This window comes from Pimephales promelas, chromosome 1 (genome assembly GCF_988280905.1).
Source record: "Pimephales promelas chromosome 1, fPimPro1.hap1.1, whole genome shotgun sequence".
Lineage (NCBI taxonomy): Eukaryota > Metazoa > Chordata > Actinopteri > Cypriniformes > Leuciscidae > Pimephales > Pimephales promelas.
This window is the reverse complement of record NC_142769.1, coordinates 21,035,618-21,052,663: the sequence shown is the minus strand read 5'-3', so window position 1 is coordinate 21,052,663 and position 17,046 is coordinate 21,035,618. Positions and strand designations below refer to the sequence as shown.

Here is a 17,046-nt window from a genome sequence, read left to right as displayed (position 1 = left end):
GGTCTCACCCTCAGCCTGCTCCGCCCTGGTCTCGCCCTCAGCCTGCTCCGCCCTGGCCACGCCCTCAGCCTGCTTTGCCCTGGGGAAGCCCTCAGCCTGCTCCGCCCTGGTCTCACCCTCAGCCTGCTCCGCCCTGGTCTCGCCCTCAGCCTGCTCCGCCCTGGCCACGCCCTCAGCCTGCTTTGCCCTGGGGAAGCCCTCAGCCTGCTCCGCCCTGGGGACGCCCTCAGCCTGCTCCGCCCTGGCCACGCCCTCAGTCTGCTCCGCCCTGGCCTCGCCCTCATCCTGCTCCGCCCTGGGGGGCTGTCTCCTCCTGACGACGCCCTCCACAGCCTCCAGGGTGCCCCCCCCCCCTCCCCATTGATGTTATGGCGTGAGGCCACGCCTTCCGGGAGGGGGGAGTAATGTCACAGTCTGTCGTCCTCACCTGTTTGGTCCCGTCATCTGCACCACACTTCCCCGGATCCTTTTGTTCCTCTCCCGGACTCACTTCCCCAATCAGCCACCTGTTCCTCGTCCTGTCATGATCATTTTCACCTGTGTTCACCCCAATCAACCCTGATTCCTCTGTGTATTTAGTTTCCTCTGTTTCATTCTGTCCTTGTCGGTCAATGTTGAATGTTGCGTTGTATATCCCGTCTTCCTGCCTGTTTCTGGAATTAAATGTCTCTTATCGAGATTCTGATCTCCGCCTGTTCTTCTGCCTGAACCCGCACCGTGACACATAGTGTACCTTTAATGAATGAGGACTGGAGTTTTCATACTTCAAAAAACAAAACAAAAAACACATAAAACTAGCATTAAAGAGACCCTTTTAACCCTTCTAATGTGTAAAGAGACCATTAATGTTCAGAAAATATTATCAATCTTTCTGAACTTACACTATTCTCATCCAATAGATTGATGAGAAAACAAAAACGTTTTTTAAAGTCATTTTAAAATTTATGAACTTTGCAACATTGACAGTGATTGAGCTAAATGAATTGAATTGAGCTGCATTGAGCTGCTCTGAATTGAGTTGCATAATGACACCATCACCTTTAGTTGAACTGCCTTATTGTTGAAATTGATTATAATTTGATCATAATTAATGACCTTTGCTACATTTACACTGTTATCAAGCTTAATAGAATCACCATTGAACTGATTTGAGGTGAATAATGACAGTACAGTCTTCTGTAGAGCAGATTTATAGCTGAGATTATATTCATTTTAAAATGTCATTTTTTACTGAAAATCTTGACATCCGTTGTAGCTCTTTATGACGTGTTTATGAGAACAGAAGCTAAGTCCAATTCATGAGCGATTGAATATTTTCAATGAATCAGTTGATCCAGTTCACAAAGCTGTTTGAATGATTCATTAATGATTCAGACCAATCCACTTCTCATGTTTAACTGAATCATTGATCTGGTTGTAGTACTGTAAGTAATGGCATACATACTAGGTGAAGATTATCTGTGAATAGCCTTATGACTGTTTGTCACACAAAGATATCACATGGCTTCAGAAAACTTTGAGTATAGCTGATTTTGACTAAAAACCAAATGTTGCCTTTTTGTAACTACAAATTTTTCTAAAATCCTTAGCAATTTTTCACCGACGGCCCTCCAGGTCCAGCAGGACTTGCAGGTCCAATGGGTCCCCAAGGTCCAGATGGATATCCTGTATGTATTACATCTATCTATCTATCTATCTATCTATCTATCTATCTATCTATCTATCTATCTATCTATCTATCTATCTATCTATCTATCTATCTATCTATCTATCTATCTATCTATCTATCTATCTATCTATCTATCTATCTATCTATCTATCTATCTATCTATCTATCTATCTATCTATCTATCTATCTATCTATCTATCTATCTATCTATCTATCTATCTATCTATCTATCTATCTATCTATCTATCTATCTATCTATCTATCTATCTATCTATCTATCTATCTATCTATCTATCTATCTATCTATCTATCTATCTATCTATCTATCTATCTATCTATCTATCTATCTATCTATCTATCTATCTATCTATCTATCTATCTATCTATCTATCTATCTATCTATCTATCTATCTATCTATCTATCTATCTATCTATCTATCTATCTATCTATCTATCTATCTATCTATCTATCTATCTATCTATCTATCTATCTATCTATCTATCTATCTCAGATCTATCTATCGATCGATCGATCGATCGATCGATCGATCGATCGATCGATCGATCGTGCACTATGTACATACCTACCTATTGTATAAAGACTGTAATTTCACCGTTGCCTCCCTCCACCTCCACAGGGTCTACCTGGTCCACCTGGTCCTCCTGGACCTCCAGTAAGTTCAGATGTCTAATGGACAATTTTGAAATTGCATGTTTTATGATATATGATCCTATCATCTTTAACACTTTATCCTCCTGTCAGACAGGGGACAGTGTGCAAACATTTATGTAATTTTGAGAACTTGCCTCGGAATTAAAGTAAACAATGCAATCATAACATAGCTTTATAGTTGTCTGATTTAAGTTGTAAGTATCAACACATTTTATTTAGTGAAAGTGACCTATGACTCCGTAATTGCTAAAATAACCGTACATAAATTTTGCTGAATGTCTCTGCTTATTCTACAGGGAAGTCGAGGTCAAGGATACAAAGGGGAGCCAGGAGAAAAGGTATGTGTTTCATCAACTAGCCAACAACTAAGCAGTTTTCCACACACAATTGCTTTTAGTTTTCTCCATTAGCATCATTAGGTTCAGGTGCTAATTACATCCAATACTGTCAACATATTTGTTCCATGAACACTTAAAGGGATACTCCAGCCAAAAATGAATGAATCATTTACTCACCCTCAAGTTTTTGCAAACCTGTATGAGTTTCTTTCTTCTGTTGAACACAAAGGAAGATATTTTGAAGAATGATTGGAACTTTGGCACCATTGACTTCCATAGTATTTTTTTTTTGTCTTCCTTTGTGTTCAACAGAAGAAAGAAACTCATACAGGTTTGCAACAACTTGAGGGTGAGTAAATGATGACAGAATTTTCCTTTTTGGGTGGAGGATCCCTTTAAGATGTATTTTAGATTTAGATCTCTCTAGCTGAGTCCTGTGTGTTTGTTAATGTTTGTTTGAATGCTTTTATGCTAATATGACTTTTTTGGTGGTTAATTGGCCTAACAACACCATAAACAAACACTTCTCTGAGTGTCTCTGACATTAAAGACGCCCCCAAAACTGGCTTTATGACCACAGGTTTGTGTCTTGTGATGACATATTATATCGAAACAGATCATATCGAATGGCTTGCAGCCTTGTTATTTAAATGGTAATGTGGGTTTAATTATTTCACAGTCAATAACCATAATGTTGTACTTGCTGGCTGTACTTGAGAGTCTGTGTAGTGTAAGATAATTCATCAATATCTTAGCTCTCTTTCTTGGAAAAGAAAGACTGTAAAGCTAAATGCTTATATTTTTTAAATGTGAAAATTCGTCAACATTTAGTGGTACACAAGCATACAGTCGTGCTCAAAAGTTTGCAGAATCTGTAAAATATCATCACACAAAATCATACAAAATCCATGTTATTTTTTTATTTAGTACTGTCCTGAATGACATTTTATTAATATGTTTACATATAATCCACAAGACAAAAGGAATAGCTGAATTCATAAAAAATGATTCCATTCAAAAGTTTACATACTGCCCAATGTTCTTGAGAAAAATCCTTCAGGTCCTACAAATTCTTCAGTTTTCCAGCATCTTATGCATATTTGAACCATTTCCAGCAGTGACTGTATGATTTTGAGATTCATCTATTCGCACAGAGGACAATTGAGGGACTCAAACGTAACTATTTAAAAAAGGTTTAAATATTCACTGATGCTTCTGAAGGGAGTACATGTTTTTAATTCAGCTATTTTTTTTTCTCTTGTGGACAATATGTAAACATCTTTTATGTAAAATATATTATTCAGGAGGACAGTACTAAATGAAAAATAACATGCATTTTATATGATCCCTCTTATTTTTGTTAAAATTATTAACATTTTCACAGATTCTGCAACTGAAGATGCCCTGAAAGCTAACAGACACAGAATAAAACCCCAAAAACTATCATTTTGATTTCATGGGGTCTTACAATCCATACATTCAAGTACTAAATGTTTTCCCACAAATCTGTACAATAAGACACCACTCTCCGTAACTAGACTGGCACACTCAGAGAATGTTTATAGTGTAACATTTAGTTCAAATATAATTTTAGTCCGCTCGGGAACTGGTTAATAACAAGCTAGCTAAGAAGTTCTTTCTGTCTTTTGGATTGGACATTAAACGATTATACTGCTTTTGTCTTTTGCAAAATAACTCAATGGATCACTCTTTCATTCTTATCATCTGCCTCTAGATTTTCTTGTCTTCCCTCTTTTCCAAATAGTTCTGTACTGCCAGCATGCCTGTCTTGTTTCATTCATGTTTTAACCCAACTTCAGTATGTTTCCACTCATCTCAACACTCACTACACATAGTAAAAGCCATAGTAAATATCCCTTTGCTATGTTCAATGTGGAAAACACAGTTGAATCTTACTAATAAGCATGGCAACACTACAAAGTTTACCTTTACTTTTGAATGGCAATTCACAGATTGCAGAGGTTAAAGAACAGTACCAGCAGTTTCTTCGTAACTTGTAGTCAATGTAAGAGTATTTTCATATATTACTTGAAATCTCTGAGCTGCTATTCAATTTTCCTTTTTTTTTGAGTGATCTGTTCTGGTGCTGGAATCACCTGCTCCAATCTTCTGTGTGCCTTTGTTTCCTTTGGTTGGGACACTTAACCCACAGAACATGAGAAAACAAGGACCAGTTAGTTCTGCAATCAATTGAAATTGTCGAATAGATCAATGAAATAAAATAATAAATAAAGGAGTTATTTAAAGCACCAATAATTTGCATGCATTTGTAGCAGTAACTATAATAAAAGGAGCCCTTAGTCCTCCTTCTCTCACTTTTCATTTCTGTCATTTTCCTATCTTGCTTTCCTGTCTATTCTCTGTAAAAAAAGATATCTTTTTCTTATCATTCCCTTTCTTTAACTGGTTTTCCAGAAAAAATGTAAATGCAAATAAATTTAATAATATATTTTTTTATAGTTTTGATACTTTTAGTTTGTGTAGTGTTGGCACCCTGAGTGCTAGATTAGGCTTTGAAAGGAAAAATAAAGTTCACATCTAGCAAATATACACTACATATTTACAGTCTTTCTCTTTTAGGGAAAATTACCAAAAATTACTCATTCTGCACTACATTTATTTATTTATTTATCTAGTCAACTTGAAGCTATAGTCCACCCAAACATGAATATTTTGTCATCATTTATTCACCCTCATATCTTTCCAAAGCTGTATGAAGAAGATATTTTGAAGAATGTTGACAAACCACTTTCGGTTCCCAACATTCTTCAAAATATGTGTTCTGCAGAAGAGAGTCAGTCATACAGGTTTGGAATGACATGAGGATGAGTGTTCATTTTTGGGTGGACTATCACTTTAAAAAAAAAACTTTTGCTGATAATTTACTCACCCCCATGTCATCCAAGATGGCCATGTCTTTCTTTCTTCAGTTGAAAAGAAATTAAGGTTTTTGATGAAAACATTCCAGGATTTTCTCCATATAATGGACTTCAATGGGAACCAAACGGTTCAAGGTCCAAATGAGAGTTTCAGTGCAGCTTCAAAAGGCGACACCAGACGATGAATAAGGGTCTTATCCAGGACCCTCTGAGTCATGACTCGAAAAAAGATTTGTTCATTTTGATGAACGAGTTTCAACCGGAGAGTCACGAACGCTCATCACAGAACAGAGCAAGGCGAGCATTTGTGCTTATGAAACTTCAACTTTTTTATTTATTTTTTAAATGACCGATCATTTCCTTTGATAAGACCCTTATTCGTCGTCTGGTGTCGCCCTTTGAAGCTGCACTAAAACTCTCATTTGGACCTTGAACCGTTTGTTTGCCAATTAAGTCTTTTTCAAAGAGGAAGGAAGGGAAATCGTCCCAAGGAAGATTTTTCAAAGAGAACTATATTTCATTTCTTTAGCACAATAGTTTTGAAATAAATGGGGGGATCTAAATGGGGTAACTAAAACAAAAAAAAATGTGATAATGGGGAGAGAAGTATGAGGATATATATTTTTTAGGGAGGTTGAGACATTTTTACTGGAAAAATAAAGAATTTTTTGTTCTCACACTCTTTCCCTTTGCTTTCACAACTTTCTTGAGACTTTTATGCTCTTTTTTTAATCTGACCATGGCTACTTATCTCTCTCTCTCACACACACACATACACACACTTACACACTCTCTCTCTCTTTGATAAAGTCCTGGGCTCTAATGTGTCAAATGTCTGTGTTGTGGATCTCAGGGGGAAGTTGGTCTACCGGGACCCAGGGGCAATCCGGCCGTTCAGTTTAACGCACCAGCAATAAGCACTATCAACAAAGGAGAGAAGGTAACACACAGGGGAGCGGTGATGCCAACCTAGGGAGGGGCAGATCTAGGGTGAGAGGGATGGATGGTGGGGGAGAGAGGAGCGTTGGAGGGCACTGAACCACATCCGGGGAAATTGCTCCAAGGAAATTGGTCTGGAAGATTCACACAATTACGCGATTGACAATCCCCCATCACACACACACACACACCAACACCAATTATAAAAATGTTTTCACAAAGAATACACATCATAGAGACCTTGACGGTACAAAGGGGGAATGGTTAGTTGCATAATGATTGAATGGGGAGAGATACAGACACATCCATTGTGTTGCATATGTGGTTCATTACCAAAACTCCTTCATTCTTCCTGTGTCCATTCATCTCCTTTTCACCCTGATCACCCCGCTGCTCTGGCAGTGATGTGTCAGTCCACTTAACGTCCCTCTGCAAAACCCCCCCAAAAAATTCTCACCACATGCCACCTCTTCAAAATGCTCCGCCGCTACCGTCTCCAAACAGCCTCCCCATCACACCTCATCTTGCCCATATAAAAAAAAAAATCTCTCTTCCTTGGTTACCGTATCCAGGGAGATGTGGGCCAGCCCGGTGACCCAGGCCTCCCACTGGTCAATGGAGTGGTGGAGCTTGTTGGCTTTCCAAAAGGAGACAAAGGAACTAAGGTTTGTGAGGAAAATGCAGCTGCGAGGATCTAGAACTAGGATGCCATCACTCGACGCCGTCCTCCTCAACTTCTTTTCTAAAGTTTTTTGTCCACTTAGACCTACTCTATACCTCAGGCCTGCTATCCAGGAGGGTTGACGTCCACCTCATGCTTACTGTATAAATCCCTTGTTTCACTCTGTGGGTGAAATTTGAGGGTGGTGTTTGTAAATTCTTCATATTTGGTGGTGATTTCGGTCACATGTGATAAATGATTTGAAGTCTAATATTTCCAAAGGTTCTTTCTTAAATTACGTGTGCATGTTGGATTTGGATGTGTTACGTGGCCATAAAGAGGACGCTTCAGCCACACAAATGTATGAATATCATTACCTAATGAAGTTAATGGCCTGAACAATGAACATCATTTGAAGTGTGGCTCAAGTTTCAAATTAGATTTCTGAAACATTGCCTGCGTTCGAAAGCTTAAAAATGTTGCCTTTGGAGGATGCATTCCAAGTAGGAAGGCATCAAGATACATCCAAGTCCAATATTGGCTTTACTTCCTGTCTCCTGAGATATCGTCATCTGAGTGTTTTTTGAAATAGATGTTTTCTTCGCTGCCTTTGATATCTCACAATCCTATAGGCTACACTTATGTTCAGTCAACATTTTCCACTTTGCTGTTATTTCTAGCAATAAATTAATATTTGAAGAGTTCGGATGCAAAAGCCTCTAAATGCCATTTGAAATTTTCTTCTTTAATGATGATTTTTATCAAACTTGTATATTTATGTTCAGTAATTTCACTTAAATAACAATTAATAGGTAATTATCATTGCCATTTAAGTGAAATCACTGAACTTAAATATACAAGCTTGATAAAAATGATCATTCTAGAAGAAAATTTCAAATGGCACTTAGAGGCTTTTGCATCTGAACTCTTCATTTATTAATTAAATATTTGCTTCGTTATAATCTAAAGATCTCTCTATTTAGTTGTAGATCATTGAACCTTTAGGATTGGGAATAGAAATTGGATACTAGTTTTAAATTATTGATTCCTTTGTGAGCATATGACTTTGCATCCACGAGAGAAATCGTGTGCTTTTTCTGTGCTGTAACCATGGATGTAACTATATTGGGCAACTCTTAAAGCGACAGCAGCTGCAGTCCCTGTACTAATTCTAATCGAACAACAAAAGACAAAGAGAAAATTCACTCGTTCTTGACTGAATAACTTTTGGAACTAAATTTGTACAGTTTCTGTACCTGAATACCTGTAGCCTAAATCTTCAGTCATATCTTTGTTCATTTCTATCTATTTGTTGCGATTGCTAATTTTTATTGCCTTTAATAATGCTTTACACTTATATTAGTAAGGCTAGTTGTTTTCTATGTTATTTCTAAACCACAGGCAGACGTTCCTTGTGTTAGTTTTGTTTACCCTGTTGATTTTTGTTTACGATATTCAGCTACAATTAAATGTTTTGTTTAGCAATAAGACTAAACAATATGAATGTGCATGATAAGGTTTTTTTTTTTTGTGCATTATTGGAATCGAAATTAAGAATCGATAAGAATCCGAATCGATAAGCAGAATCAAAATCGGAATCATTAAAATTCAAACGATACCCAGCCCTAACCGTTATTCTGCCTCAGGAGTCTGTCTGAAATCACTTCTGTGAGGTACCTTCATGCGAAAAGTCTGCTGCCTGCTAAATGATTGCCTGATAAAGCAGCGAGGCAACAATTCTGCTTAAGCTTTTGAACAATTTTTTTTTTAAATAAATGTTTCCTCCAAAAATATTAAGCAGCACAACATTGATAATAGTAAGAATAATAAGAAATGCAACCCTCATTTTAAATATCAGTATCACTGATATTCCATTAACAGGCAGTCAGCTTGTTAACTTTTTTACATTCCATATTCATTAAAAAAATGTTTTATGGTATTTTCTCACTAAAATACCTGGAGAAAAAAAAAATCTGCAGGAGTAAAACAGCTACACATGGTACATAAATATGATAAACATTTTTTTTTAAAGGCACAAAGTGACGTTGTGAATGCTCAGTCTTCTTTCTTCTCTTTCTCTCTCTCTATCTATCTCAGGGTGAGAAAGGCTTTGCCGGTAATCCAGGTTTTCCTGGGACACCAGGACCACCAGTGAGTAATGAAAGACAGCTTTTTACCCTAATTTATTTTTGATGTGTTGTTATTGAAACTGGCTCACAAATTTGGTATTTTTTTGTGCATATGCAGGGCCCCGGTGGTTTTAGAGGTGAGACTGGCGAAAAGGGAATCCTGGGCTTGCCAGGCTCGAGGGTAGGTCCCGTTACTGCTACATTTTGTGATTCGCCATTGGGTACAATATTTTACACTATTTTACACTTTTGTGTTATGTGTTAATTTATATTTACATCAAATGTAAAATCCTGTCTTTGTTTTGAATCTACCTGAATTTCTTTCTCTGTGTTATTTATTTATGGCAGGGTGCACCTGGTCTGAATGGTCCTCCTGGGCTCCTAGGAAGAAAAGTAAGATATGAAATTCTTCAATCTAAACCATTTCCGTCCTATGGTATATGATTATTACATTACCAACCATCTCCTGTTTCTTCTGTAGGGCTTCATTGGGGATTCAGGTTTTACAGGCCAACCAGGCTTTACTGGCCCAAAAGTAAGAACGCAAAACCAGAAAAATACAACAAATAAGTCACAAACAGAAATATGTTTCACAACAGCATATTTGTAATTTATATTTAGGGTGACAGAGGAGACCCAGGTCCACCTGGACCGATTTTTGGACCAGCAGATGGAATTAAAGGTACTAGGAAATATTTTACACTTTCATGAAACTGCGGTACTGAACTTGCATCTTGTAATCTCTCATGCATACACACACACACTCCTATGTGTGCTGATGTACAGTCTTCAGTGATTATTTAATTTGCTTGTACCTAGGTCCTCAAGGGGATCCCGGCTTTCCTGGTTATCCGGGGCTAACTGGAGATACAGGTTTTCCAGGTTTTCCTGGTCAGCCTGGTCCTCCTGGTGCGCCTGGTTTTAACACAGGTACTAGTGACATTCATTTTAAAGAGCCCCTATCATAGCATTTGAAATGTTCCTATTTTTGTTTTGGGAGTTCCCAAAAACAGTTTAACGTGCATGCAAGGATAAAAAAAAACACTTTATTTGTCTTATAATATGCATTTATTTTTACCCGATTTGCTCAACGACTCCCAAATGAGTCGTTCGACGATTCATTTTCCCAAACACCTCCTTTGAGTGACGCGAATCTGCGACGATTGGTCAAATGACCCAGTCAGTTGTTATTGGTAAACTGTAGGCAGAGACTGTCGGCAACGGAACGCCCATAACCAGGATTATAGCTTGTCAAGTGTTGAAAATTGTATAGACCATTTCACAAGATGTAAACAACACTGGTCCAGAAGCACTTCCTGTTTCAGTTTTTTAACACTACATAAAGGCTGGGATAAAATACAACCAACAGAACATTTAAAACTGAATCAAAAAGTTAAACAAACATCTTTAAGATGTTTTCTTTACATGTGAAATAAAGAAAACAGTTACAAACTGAAACAGGAAGTGTTTCTGGACCAGTGTTGTTTACATCTTGTGAAATGGTCTATATAGTGTTTGAACAAACGTGTCAGAAAAAGGGCACTTTCCACACGGTCCCTTACTCGTGTCTCCGTCAAGAGCGAGCTTTCCCGGCGCAACTCACATTTCGGCGGCGGCTTTTGAGGGGCAGTGCTTATTATATAGAGCGAAGTCATATTTGGCTATGTCGTTAAGGAGGTAATTGCCATTTGTCAATGAATGTCTGGTGAATATCAAAAACAAAACTAACTTTACCCCGCTTAGAAGCTGCGTGGAGTGTACACAACACACACAACACAATATAACTATATTGTGCATGCTACAGAAATCATAACAGCAAACATTATTAATAATACTTACAGATTGTGATTCGGAGGAGGACGAACCTGATCCATATACACTGGATACTGAGCCCTCCTTCGGGAACAACCGGCTTGCGAATCCACATTTGAATTCCTTTATGTTTTTGAATGATTCGTCATTAAAATGATGAGAACACAAGGTTCGGGCTATACTGATGTGTTATCGTTGCAAATATGAACTCTGACCACTGATTCTTCACATGCTCGTCCCTGGGCAATGAAAACAAAGTGGCTGAACTGTCTTTGCAATGTAGAACACAGCGTCTTCTCGACATGACGCTATTCAGCTGAAGTTTTTGAATTTGTTCAAGACTTCAAGTTTACACTCCCGTCTGTGCACGCAGTTATTGGGTGCGGCCAATATGCCAATGTTTCGCATCTACGTCACTAGGAAACAGCTAATGACTCGTTTCAAAACCAATTCATTTCATAGACTCAGAGTCGACTCTCACTTTTGAAAGACAATAACTTTATATACGGTGCACTTTCAGATATAAATCTTTGCAGGATGTTTTCATTCCCTTGGTGCTATTTTGGTGCTACTACATGAACAGTCATTTTCAAAAATCCATGATAGGTGCTCTTTAATGTTTTATGACTGCAATCATGCAGCTTGTTGAGGAGAATGTGCTATGACTTTTCTAAGGGATCAGACCTAAATTTTTTGTCTTTAGGTCAAAAACAATCTCAAAGAATTACAGTACAGGAGGGATCTGAGTCATATCCAATTACCATATTATCTGAACACCCGTTCAATCACAAGGGATGGAAATAAGAGAAATGTAACAATTATTTTAGTATTTTTGAGGAAGAAATATTTTTGGGGAAATATGCAACAACACTGTTAAATAATGACAAATTTCGATAATAAATTGAAATCAATACTTAAGGTGTTTATGCAGACTTTTTAATGGCTTTTTTCAGAGCTCATGATAGGCATTTGTTCAGGAATGAGTTTTACTACACTAATCACACTGTATGGTCTCAATTCATTAAAAAATAAACCTACCGCATCGACTTCATAGCAGCATGCTAACAATCATTCAGCAATACTCTGGCAACCATCCACAACACTAATGTCCTGGCAGTGAGTTTTGCAGAATTTACTGCATATGTCATTATTATTTTAACTGTTAATCTGTGATGTCTATTCAGGTCGTCCTGGCAACCCTGGGTTCCCTGGTAGTCGTGGACCCAAAGGACAGAGGGGAAACCCAGGTCGGGATTCTTATGGAGCTGAAGGTCGTCCTGGAAATCAGGGCCTTTCTGGAGTTCCTGGTCTCCCTGGACCACCGGGAAGTTCATGTAAGCTTTTGCATCTGATGGTCATCGTCTTTTTAATTGCAAGTAACCTAAAAATATGCTTCAGGTCATAACATCTTACTTTACTTTACTTAAAGATCATATACATCTCTAAGTTAGATCACACCAGCAAAAGTCATTATTGTTTAGATGAAGTATTGTTTAGATGAAGTAGATCTAGAAACACTTCCCTTGAGTTAGAAGTTGCAGGTTACCACTTTTATAGTAACCACTTTTTTATAGTAACAGGAATGGAATAAATGTAGATTATGAGATAAGCTGATCGTTGCTTTTTTATATTATTATTATTATTATTTTTTAGTAAACTCGCTCTCTCCCGCAATAACTGGTTTTCCCGGGCGGCCTGGTCCAAGAGGACCTGCTGGAGAAAGAGGCTATGAAGGGTTTAAAGGTAAGGAACTCTGTTGTAGAACTGAAATGAGAAGTATTGAGTTTAAATTAGAAAATAATAAAAATGGCACACATGGACTTTTTCCTTACTTGACCCTGTACCCCTGCAGGTGAAAATGGTGACTGCAACTGTTTGGGTGGAGGAACGACGGGTGCACAGGGACGTCAAGGGCCTCCAGGGCCCTCAGGTCCCCGTGGAGTTAATGGTGTGAAGGGAGAATTTGGTGACCAAGGTTTCCCAGGATCCCGTGGACCACAGGGTCTTGATGTAAGAGACTGATAAAAAAAAATATATATATATATATTATATATATATATATATATAGTGTATATATTATGCTAAACAAAAAAAAGTGAAATTTGTGTTGTATTTATCGATCATGTAATCACAAAAAACTGGAGGGACTACTTTGAGGTTTTTATTGTCTTATTGATCCCTGTGAGTAAAATTAGGGCTATCTGGAAACATCCTAAATATTGCTTAATTTTAATTGAGTCTTGCTTTGTTTTAGGGTCGTGTGGGGGACAGAGGCTTTGATGGGCGTAAAGGAGAGAAAGGTAATTCTTTCTTTCCCCAAGGTAGAGGACAAAAAGGTGATTTGGGTCAACAGGGTCTTTCTGGGCCACCTGGAGCAACCGGCAACCCCGGAAGGGATGGATCTCCTGGCTTCCCTGGAAAACCAGGTCCACCTGTGAGTAGATAGGCAAATTTTCCTTTTCCTTTCTATCATTTCATTTAATCAGCTTTGTTGTTACTGTCAAAGAAGATGTGTGGCCCTACTCAACACCTGTAACTGCTTATACAATTATTGCTTATTGTAATAGTGCTTCTAGTATAACTTTTAACCTTTAACATCTACATTTTTTTACATTTCTAAATTTCTAAGTTCTTTCTCTACAGGGGGACTCTGGTTTTGGGGTGACTGGAGATAAAGGTTTTCCTGGTATCCCAGGATCCAAAGGTCGGCCTGGTTCCAGTGGCGATCCTGGTATTGGCTATCCTGGTGTAGCTGGGATCAAAGGGTCACAAGGTGATCCTGGATTCAATGGTCTTCCTGGAACACCTGGACTTCCAGGTTCTCCAGGTAAGTAGAAAAAAAAACACTCAAAAACACAGTAACATTTTACAATAATTATACAGAAATATTGTATTATATACAAATTAAATTATTCTGCTTACCTGACATTATTTCTACTTTTTTATCTCAATATTATTATTATTGAATAATAAGATCACATACAATGCATGTGATACATTTTTTAAAGTATGTTCTATGTTGCTTAAATATTCACAAATAGTGAGTTGGATATACACAAATGAATGTAAACGGATGGATTAAAGAGCATTTTAGTCTATATAAACAGTTAATATAAACAGGTATATATTGAATAGAGGCATAAAACAGTGTTACTGTTTTTATGTATATAAGTAGGCTAATTAAACCTATGTAGTTATTGATGATGCACAAATACTGTTTAATGTTGAGTATGTATTAGCCAATACAATTGAAATTTATCATACGATTTCATAAGACCTCCTCGTTTTTATCACTTTTTAAATAAATTTGGCATATTTAGCTTGTTTTGTGGGTTTACGTTGCTTAGTCTATTCAGTACAGTGGTTTAAAATGGGATTTTGCTCATTTTTAACCCAGTCTTACACTTAAAGGGATACTCCACCCAAAAAGGAAAATTCTGTTATCATTTACTCGCCCTCAAGTTGTTGCAAACCTGTATGAGTTTCTTTCTTCTGTTGAACACAAAGGAAGATATTTTGAAGAATGATTGGAACTTTGGCACCATAGTATTTGTTTTTTCTACTATGGAAGTCAATAGTGCCAAACAACTGTTTGGTTCCAGTCGTTCTTCAAAATATCGTCCTTTGTGTTCAGCAAACGAAAGAAACTCATAAAGGTTTGCAACAACTTGAGGGTGAGTAAATTATGACAGAATTTTCTTTTTTTTTGGTGGAGTATCCCTTTAAAGGAGAACTCCGGCGCAAAATGAACACATTGGTACCTAGTCAATCGTTCTCTGAGATTTGTTTTCATGATAATTGAATGTAAAGAGTTTTATCTCTAAAAACTGTTTAGATTATAACGCTAGTATATGGGGGCATATAAAAGGAAATCGCTAGTTTATACCACTAACAAGGCTCAAAATGGCCCCACAATAACACAGTAACATAATGAGGGTCCCTGCATGCAAAACGATGCATTGAGAACTTTGTAAGAGTACAGACCGTTTAATTAAAAGATATTTTATAAAGACAGTCCACTTCGTGCATACAGGCAGGATTCATCTTTGGAAAACAGTCTCGATGTTCGTGGTTCGACTTATCAAGACTGTTTTCCAAAGATGGCTCCTGCCTGTATGCACAAAGTGAACTGTCTTTATAAAATATCTTCTGTACACTTACACAGTTCTGAATGCTTCGTTTTACATGTAGGGACCTTCATTATGTTACTGTGTCAGTGTGGGGCTATTTTGAGCCTTGTTAGTGGTATTAACTACCGATTTTTATTTTTCATTACACGATGCCCTATATACTCTACTAGCGTTATACGCTAAACAGTTTTTAGAGATAAAACTCTTTACATTCGATTATCATGCAAACAAAATTAAAGTTCTCCTTTAATTTAGTTAGATTGCCATGATCTTTCCTCATTTCAGTTAATTGAGAAATATTCAGTGTTTTTTTTTTTTTTTTTTTTTTTTCCTGTAGGTATCCTGAATTGCATAATTGAATAGTATAAGATCAGCTAGGTTGAAAGAGCTTCAGTTTAGAGGTTGCTACATTTCATCTTGACAAGCATTCATCTTGTCAAGCATTGGATGTGTGCGAGTGTGAATGGGTGTGCAAATAAATCTTGATATTTTGCCTGTGCCTAACATTTTTACCTCTTTGCAAGCCATTCCATTCGGAGAGAAATTGAGTGAATGCAATTAAATCATAAGTCTTAACATCCATGTCTTAATCCCCAAATCCTTTCACCTCTTGCATGCTCTCCATCTCTCTCTCTTAGCAATGGAATGGCTTTGACACAGCCATGCACATGTTCCCTTTTGATTTCTTTATTTGCACTGCTTTAACCGAATGTGCTGGAATATTTGAATGAGCTTTATATTTCTCTACTAAATGTCCAATCATTTTCATGCTTGTGCATTTGATTTCTTTTTGATGCTGCCCGAATGAACTGATTCATCAATCGATTGATTGACAGCTTCTCTTGCAATCTCTCTTGCCCTTGCATGTTGTCTGACTAGGTGACAGCTGTGGGCAGGCGGGGCTTAATGATGCCTCTTTGGAACAGGGAGGTGAGATGCGAAGCCCAGAGCTGCAGCCAGTATAAAACAAATCATTTTCCAATGGCCTGACTGTACCAGACAGCTTAACTGTCGTGTCCATGAAATCTGACCATACTTTCATTATGACTTTCCTATTAGTTGAGGTGTCTAATTTAGTTAGACGCTTGACATTCTGGAAAAGTAGTAGTTGCCATATAACAGCCATGTGCATGTTATTAGCCCTAATATGCTGGGTGAGGTTATTTATTTTTTTAGTTATGAAACATTTCTTATATTTCGAAGAGCCTGATACACCATCAAAGGCGTATTACTCAAATTCACATTTCATACTCACTGTAGTGAAATTAGTACCTAGTTCAGCTTCATCAAAGACACCCATGACAATTACTATCAATTACTATTTAAAGATTTTTGACTTATAACTCAGTTTGTAAAAAAAACTACTGTACATCCACTTATATAAAACAATACAAGTCTATGCAGCAATGCATTGGAGAACTAAAATACACACTGTTAACTGTTTTTAGGACCCTTGAGGAATGAAATCAAATAAAACCTGGTCACTTACCATGTAAAGTTATTTACAATATTTCCTGTTATGACCATGTAAAGCCAATAAACACTTTTACATCCTACACACAAAGAGACAAATCAACCTACAGACTGATTTGGATACCTTTACAGCTAAAATACAGAAGAATTAATATAAGTGTTTCAACAATAAAATTTCTGTTTTTAAAATTGAAATCCTTTTCTCCAAACCTTCAAATTGAAATGCCCTCCACAATATTTAAGTGTGCTCCTATTTGTCAGTCAGTTATACATGCTTTTGATCTCATTGTCTGTACAGTTGAACAAAATGAAATTGTAATGC

General features: G+C 37.3%; 1 protein-coding gene across 2 annotated transcripts in view; it reads left to right on the top strand.

Moving 5' to 3' along the window:
* col4a6 (collagen, type IV, alpha 6) overlaps positions 1-17,046 on the top strand; it is a 121,830-nt gene that overhangs the window by 86,750 nt on the left and 18,034 nt on the right. The window contains exons 9-25 of one of the 2 annotated variants that reach the window (XM_089128742.1): positions 1,590-1,667; positions 2,308-2,343; positions 2,639-2,680; positions 6,434-6,520; positions 7,092-7,184; positions 9,278-9,331; positions 9,428-9,490; positions 9,658-9,702; positions 9,791-9,844; positions 9,931-9,991; positions 10,129-10,239; positions 12,306-12,455; positions 12,775-12,864; positions 12,974-13,131; positions 13,376-13,555; positions 13,765-13,948; positions 16,131-16,181. In XM_089128742.1, coding sequence (XP_088984868.1) covers positions 1,590-1,667; positions 2,308-2,343; positions 2,639-2,680; positions 6,434-6,520; positions 7,092-7,184; positions 9,278-9,331; positions 9,428-9,490; positions 9,658-9,702; positions 9,791-9,844; positions 9,931-9,991; positions 10,129-10,239; positions 12,306-12,455; positions 12,775-12,864; positions 12,974-13,131; positions 13,376-13,555; positions 13,765-13,948; positions 16,131-16,181 — 1,537 coding nt within the window. The remainder of the gene's footprint in view (positions 1-1,589; positions 1,668-2,307; positions 2,344-2,638; positions 2,681-6,433; positions 6,521-7,091; positions 7,185-9,277; positions 9,332-9,427; positions 9,491-9,657; positions 9,703-9,790; positions 9,845-9,930; positions 9,992-10,128; positions 10,240-12,305; positions 12,456-12,774; positions 12,865-12,973; positions 13,132-13,375; positions 13,556-13,764; positions 13,949-16,130; positions 16,182-17,046) is intronic. The other variant, XM_039668816.2, reaches the window with a different exon arrangement.